Raw genomic sequence first — 7,500 nt, forward strand, 5'->3', positions numbered from 1 at the left:
ATCCGGGTTCTGGCAACAGACAGCTGTGGGGCCTAAGGTGTTATCTGGCAGCGGCTGGTGACGGGTGAGTGAGTCGTCATTTTGGTGAGTCTCAAGGTACAAGTAATGCTCTCATGTAGGCAAGAATTTCATGCTTTGGAAATTGGCAACTAAATTCTTTTCTGTAGGTTATTCTTAACAGACTTTTGTTTATGAAAGAAATTTTCAAATTAAAGTCTTTAAATAACGTAAAAAAAAAAATTTCATTTTCAAACTACAATATCTTTTTACAAAATATGATAAAGGCAGCGAAGGTTAAGATACTTGCTCCTTCTTCAGTATATGGGGAGAGTATTTATCTGTTTGTTTGAAATTTATATATCCTAGAAACATGATAATGCTTATTGTTGTTAGTGTATCCTTAGTGGTTGTTCTTGTATAAATAAAGCTCTTTAGACTCTGCACAACTTATATTCCATGTGGTAGTTGTTAATTTATAAAATACAAAATATTATTTTCTTTAATTTTTTAGAGAGAGAGAATTACTGAAATGTGAGACTTAGTCACTGCAGTAGACTTGTATAAGTAATATTAATATAAGAAAGACATATGAATCTGAACTGCTCTAGTCAAAATGTTTGATTTCTTATTGAGTTGTTAGGATACGTTTTTGTAACCAAAACTCTAAAAGAAGTGCCAAGCTGTCATTCTGATTTTAAAGTCTCTGTGTTACCATGACAGTGATAAAGATCATTTAAATCCAATGAATATGAGAATTAGGTACACTCATTCCTTGCAATCTGCAGCAGTTAGGCTCTGGCTTTTTATTTTTTTACTACATCAACCATTTGCCACCAATAAATAACAAAAAAAGGCACAATACCGTGACTGGAACGATACACAGATAACCCGCACATAAAAGAGAGAAGCTTACGACGACGTTTCAGTCCGACTTGGACCATTGACAAAGTCACACTGTGTGACTTTGTCAATGGTCCAAGTCGGACCGAAACGTCGTCGTAAGCTCCTCTCTTTTATGTGCGGGTTATTTGTGTATATTTGCCACCAAGGTAAAATGACCCAAAGAAGGAAATGCATTCATCAATACTCATTCAGTAGCTGTCCATAATATCTGAACGCACAAACTGTGAACTTAATATTAAATAGGGAGAACTGGGCTATGTTCCTTCCCAGCTAGCATGATTCTGTACCTTGACCTTCAGCTAGATCCTTGGCTTTATCAAATACTCCCATCTATTGCTTTTGTTCTCCTTAAGGAATGTTCTTTGATGCTGGTGAGGGGCTCTTGATATAAAGAACTGGGCCTGTGCTCCAATTCTTTGAATCAAGCCTGAATACCTTACCTATTCCCAGGTGCTGCATTACCCCTATGGGTGTAGTGCTCCCCCCAAAATATTAATGTTATTTTAACAATTTATTTGATAAAATATTTTATTGTACACTAATAAAGACCATTAAATGCTGAAGATACAAGGACTTTTTTTTTTATCAGTGGGGTATTTCCATGTCACGTGCATCTGCCCGCAGTGCCACTACACTACCCATATTGCACCATACTATTCAAACACTATAGTATCTAGTACTATAACATGCTCAGGTGTTTGTGCTGCACACAGTGCCCTACACAGCTCATAATGCACCACACTGTGCCCTAACATGTGCAGGTGATCTTTCTGCCCACAGTGCCCCACACTACTACGCTATGCTACTCAGAAGACACTTCACAGCTACTGATAGTACCATAACATATACAAGTACCCTATGCTACTCACAGTTTCCTGCAATACTTAACACACTATGCTTAGAGTGGTCACAAAGCCCATTTGCATGAAAAAGTCGTCTCTTAACAGTGTTTTTGGTTCTGTTTTTGTTATTATCTAGGTAGATTGCGGTTTTAATAACCCATAAGTAGTTGATAGGTTGTAAAATTTACAACTCAGCACATTTCTTATAAAACAGTGTTATACACCAGAAAGAAGTAATTTTGGCTCATTAGATCCAAGTCTCAATCATAGATGAGCACCCCATATCAAAATGTCTAATTTTACTGAAGAAAATTAATAAAAATTCATTAAAAATACCCGTACTGCACACTATAACAAATGCTATTGTGGCACCCTAGCAGTAGCATAGGCATAGTTAATGTAGTTAATCTTACTGAACATATATACGTAAAGCAGTGGCAAACAACAAATTAGATGTGATGTCTCAGAGAGTAGGTGAGTGTCTTCTGAATTAACCTTATTCAATTTAGGCTATGGCACTGTTATATTTAGTGAACATAAGCAAAGTTCCACAGGGCTATAAAGATCAGTATGCATCACACTATCAGGGGTCAAGGGATGACTAGTTGGAGTGCCAGAATAGGCTGGTGTGCTAGCAGTTGGTGATGGTGCTACTAATGTGATAGTGCAGGACACCTGAAAATAAAATATTTTGGGTAGCTTGTCTGGTTCATCTACTGCATCTAGCAACTTGGACTGATGCTTGCTTTGAATGTTTTTTTTTTTTTTTCAACAAACTGGCCGTATCCCACCAAGGCAGGGTGGCCCAAAAAGAAAAACAAAAGTTTCTCCTTTTAAATTTAGTAATCTATACAGGAGAAGGGGTTACTAGCCCCTTGCTCCTGGCATTTTAGTCGCCTCTTACAACATGCATGGCTTACGGAGGAAGAATTTTGTTCCACTTCCCCATGGAGGTAAGAGGAAATAAACAAGAACAAGAACTAGAAAGAAAATAGAAGAAAACCCAGAGGGGTGTGTGTATATATATGCCTGTACATACATGTGTAGTGTGACCTAAGTGTAAGTAGAAGTAGCAAGACGTACCTGAAATCTTGCATGTTCATGAGACAGAAAAAGGACACCAGCAATCCTACCATCATGTAAAACAATTACAGGCTTTCGTTTTACACTCACTTAGCAGGACGGTAGTACCTCCCTGGGCGGTTGCTATCTACCAACCTACTACCTAGGAAATGTTTCTTTTACATGATTAATATGTTGCCCTAATCCATCTATTGGATTATTTGTGTGGTACAGTATTGTGTAGAAGATACATCAAGGTGCAAATCCCATCTCTGTTTTAGGGAGTTTCCACATCTAGTCGATATACTTTAAACCTGACACACTACCTTATTATTTGCAACAAACCGGCCATCCCCCATAGGGGTAGGTTGACCCAAAAGAAAAGAAACATTTTCACCATCACTCATTCCATCACTGTCTTGTCAGAGGGGCACTGATACTACAGATCAAAACTACAAATATCCCCACCCCTACTTCAGAGTGCAGGCACTGTACTTCCCACCTCCAGGACTCACATAGTACTTGGAGTATTGGAGATAAAGTTTGATCTGAGGAAAGGGAGGGTGGCTTCCTTGGCACAAGAGTCCTTCAGCAGAATTAAGGCATTTTGCCCCTTGAAGGGTTGGTGAAGCATATGGTTGGCACAAAATTTGTTTGCTGGGAGCACACTCTAATTTACTTATATGTAGTAATGGGAGTTCTTGTAACAAAAATATGTATACATTCCTGGCTCAGTTGCAAAACAGAACACACACACATTGTTAAAGAACACTGTTTCATGCAAATAGATGTTGCACTAATCTTGTGAAGTATTCTCACAATCCATCCTCAGTACATCTGTAACACTATCTACATTACATCTTCCGTCATGGCTACAAAACATTGAAAAGTTTATAACACAATTATTGGTGTAACTCAGATGTTGTCTTTAAAGACCACATAGCCTCATGAATACAGTACGAGATCATTCATCTATTATAGATTGCAAGGGAGGAGTGTTATACAGCTAAGGCTTTATAGTGTTTACCTAGACAGTAAAGCAGTTTCTTGCTAGAGTTGTGGCTTTGTGTACTACAAACACTAATCTGTACTATCCTTATGTTCCCTCATGATCCCTCATGACCCCTCTAGGAACAGTTCAAGGAAGCTGCACCTGTAAGACCACAGTTTGGTCTCAAAATGCTGCAGAAAATGGGCTGGTCCCCTGGGGAAGGGCTGGGTAAGAACAAGGAAGGAACTATCGAGCCCCTGCTGCTGGATGTCAAGATGGACAAGAAAGGTAGATATTCGTTTCATTTTTTCTGGTATGCTATTTCATCTTCAATGCAGTTTGTGAGAAAAATATAACAGTAATGAGAACTTCCCACATGTGTGTGTTTTTTTTGTGCGTATTTGTGTGTATTGATCCCATTGAGGAGGGATCAAATTATGCGTGAGGCACCACTAATTGGTGCTACAATTTCCATAAACCACTGGATAATAAACATCCATCAAGCTTGGTTAAAAGAACCTGTATCTTTCTATATATTAGTCTTTTTAAATGGGTTTAAGACCTGTTCTTGTATAAATTTATTTTATTATTGTGGTGATTATAGCACAGGAGTAGGAAAACTTGCAAAACCAATCAAGAGTATATTTATCAGAGATATTGAGTGCAGTGAGTGATTGAGTAATGGGTAAATTATTTTAATAAGTTTGTGGAATGTTACTGATTATAGTAAGTGAGGTATCTCTTTAACCTAGTGTTGTAAGTTGTGTGACTAAACACATATCCAAATTGGATTATTTATTAGCTTTTGTTAGTTAGGAGTGTTAAATTAGAAAAAACAATGATTACAAACACAATTACAGGAATGATAAAAGTGGTTAGCTTAGGGTTTTTCTGATAAGCTTCAGCTTTGAATATCTCTAAGCTTGATGAAGACTGGTTTTTTGCCACAAAATTCATCAGTGTTCTGCCAAAACACTGAAATATACAGTATAATTACAATTTATGTCCTTTACAGGAACAATGCCTGCACTTTAAAGGAGTGGTTTGGGATATTGACAGTTTGGAGGGATATGTTGTGTATCTTTATACGTATATGCTTCTAAACTGTTGTATTCTGGGCACCTCTGCAAAAGCAGTGATAATGTGTGAGTGTGGTGAAAGTGTTGAATGATGATGAAAGTATTTTCTTTTTGGGGATTTTCTTTCTTTTTTGGGTCACCCTGCCTCGGTGGGAGACGACCGACTTGTTGAAAAAAAAAAAAAAATTACAATTTATGTCCTTTACAGGAACTTATTTATTATCAGTCATTGTAATAGTGTATAGCACTGAGCCTACAAACCTGCATCATTACAACAAGATAGCCTGTATGAAGTAAATAATGATCAGTTCCAGGTATTCCCATTATTTCTCCTCACTTTTATTTAAGGTACTTTTACAAAGTGACAGGTATTTCTTGTTTTCATCCAAAGTAGACACACAAAACTTTGGAGTTTCTTCAGAAAGAAAATTACTAGCACAACAATTTGGGTAGGAATTTTAGGTTAACCAACATAGTAATACATACAATCCTTAGTACACAACAGTAAATTAGTACAAGGGGCACTTTACAACGTGGTTTATGTGACATCGTACATTAACAAACTTGTTTTACTGTCCCACTATACTATTATGTTGAAAATGGTATACAATACCGACAAGTTGATAAATTGGACACATGCAACATGTGTTGCACACATGTGTAATTTATCAACTTGTCGGTTCTCTGAACCATTTATCTACATTACTGACAAGTTGATGAGTGACACACATGTGCAGCAGTTGGGTATCTTTATTGTCAAAACATTTTGCCTACAGAGTAGGCTTCTTCAGTCAGATACAAAGGCAGCAGGTGTAGTAGTGAAATGATGATGTAATCATTCCATCAACCTTGGAGAAATAGTAATTGAGGTGGTCAGTCTGAGGGACTGCCCACCTCAAATACTATTTCTGAGGGACTGGCCACCTCAAATACTATTTCTCCAAGGTTAATGGACAGATTACATCATCTTCAGTTCACTTCTACACCTGCTGCCTCTGTATTTGACTGAGGAAGCCTACTTTGAAAGCAAAACATTTTAACAATAAAGATACCCAATTGTAGCATGTATGTCTTACTCATCATATATACTAGTAGTACTTTGTGTGATGGGATTAAATAGTATATGCCTGTTGGAAATCTGTGAGGTCGTATATCATAGGAACTAGCATATACAGTAATAAAATTTACTCATAGGCAGTTTTGTTGATACAACACTCACAAGTACTGAGGAATCACAGTAAACCATATATTACAAAAATGCTTATTCACATTTTCAGGTTTTCATGCCCAAGAGGAACTCACACCAAAGAAACAGCCAATACCACTAGCCAAGGATCTTTCCGGTGAGCTGTGTTTACAATTGTTCTAGCAAATTCCTCTTTCGGGGGGGCTACCTTGATATTATAAAGGGCTCTTGGTCCAAGGAACTGGAGCTACCCTTCCCTTTGGATCAAACCTGATTACCTCTAGTTCTCTAGGTGCTGTATTACCCTTGAGGGTTTAGTCCTTCCCCATGCATGTACAGTAATTGTAATCTACTGATAAAATAATTTCAGAAAGTTTATTTTCAGCTTAATTTCACCTGGAGAGAAGTGGTATAAAATACCGACACGATCGATGAAGACACGTGCAGTATAATGTGATAATTTATTGACAATGTTTCTTCCATGCAGTGGGATTTTTCAAGTCAAAAACAGAGAAACTCATGCATGTCACAAACATGCTCATTCAAGTCAAAAACAGAGAAACATGCTCTTGCATGTTTCTCTGTGACTTGTTAAATTGCACTGCACAGGCAAAATATTATCATTAAAAGATCACATTATACTGCATGTGTCCCTTCATCCTTAGTTTCACCTGCTCAAATGAGCTTTATATTTTCAGGCAAGCATCCAGTTTCAGCCTTGGTTGAGCTTTGCTCAAAGCGAAAGTGGTCTCCACCAGATTTTGAGATGGTGTTTGACTGTGGACCAGATCACAAGAAGAATTTCCTCATGAAGGTTAGATCATAATTGTAACTAACTTCTATTAGTTTCTATACATATACACTTTGATGCATTGTTTCATCTTGGACTTTTTTGCCTATCTCTATTTACCCTTTGTAAAAATAACAAATTATAGAATTTTCTACCATAATATATTCAACAAAAGAGATACCTCTTGTTTAAAGCAAGAAAAAAGTTGACTTGGAGTTTTCCAGATTAACTCCTTGATAAATTGCTGGAGGACCATGAGTTGATGAAGGAAACTCAGGTGCATAAAATAAATTTATACAAGCAAATACATATTTACAGTAATAGGGAGGGGAATGCATTGCAAAACAAGACTTAGTATTATTATACAGTGGTACCCTGAGTTTCAGCCATAATTCATTCCAGAAAGCTGTTCAAGTGACGTTACAGAACGAATTTGTTCCCATAAGGAATAATGTAAATTACATTAGTCCTTTTCAGACCTCCAAAAATACATTTATAAAAGCACTTACAGTAATACACTTACGTAATTTTTCAAGTTGGGAGTTGTACAAAACTCGGGGTACCACTGTATTTTGATTTTTTGCAAATGTGGTAAGTTACTTTTTTACCTATAAAGATTAATGTATTATATAGTATACAGTACTGTA

At 36.9% G+C, this 7,500-nt stretch overlaps 1 protein-coding gene across 4 annotated transcripts in view; it reads left to right on the forward strand.

Annotated features, from left to right (window-relative positions):
• Window positions 1–7,500, forward strand: part of LOC128703012 (uncharacterized protein DDB_G0287625) — a 132,863-nt gene that overhangs the window by 123,795 nt on the left and 1,568 nt on the right. For 2 of the 4 annotated variants that reach the window (XM_070103626.1, XM_070103627.1), the window contains exons 14-16: window positions 3,939–4,086; window positions 6,155–6,220; window positions 6,762–6,877. In XM_070103626.1, coding sequence (XP_069959727.1) covers window positions 3,939–4,086; window positions 6,155–6,220; window positions 6,762–6,877 — 330 coding nt within the window. Of the gene's footprint in view, window positions 65–3,938; window positions 4,087–6,154; window positions 6,221–6,761; window positions 6,878–7,500 lie in introns of those variants that run through there. The other 2 variants (XM_070103628.1, XM_070103629.1) reach the window with 1 other exon arrangement.

This window comes from Cherax quadricarinatus, chromosome 86 (assembly GCF_038502225.1).
Source record: "Cherax quadricarinatus isolate ZL_2023a chromosome 86, ASM3850222v1, whole genome shotgun sequence".
Lineage (NCBI taxonomy): Eukaryota > Metazoa > Arthropoda > Malacostraca > Decapoda > Parastacidae > Cherax > Cherax quadricarinatus.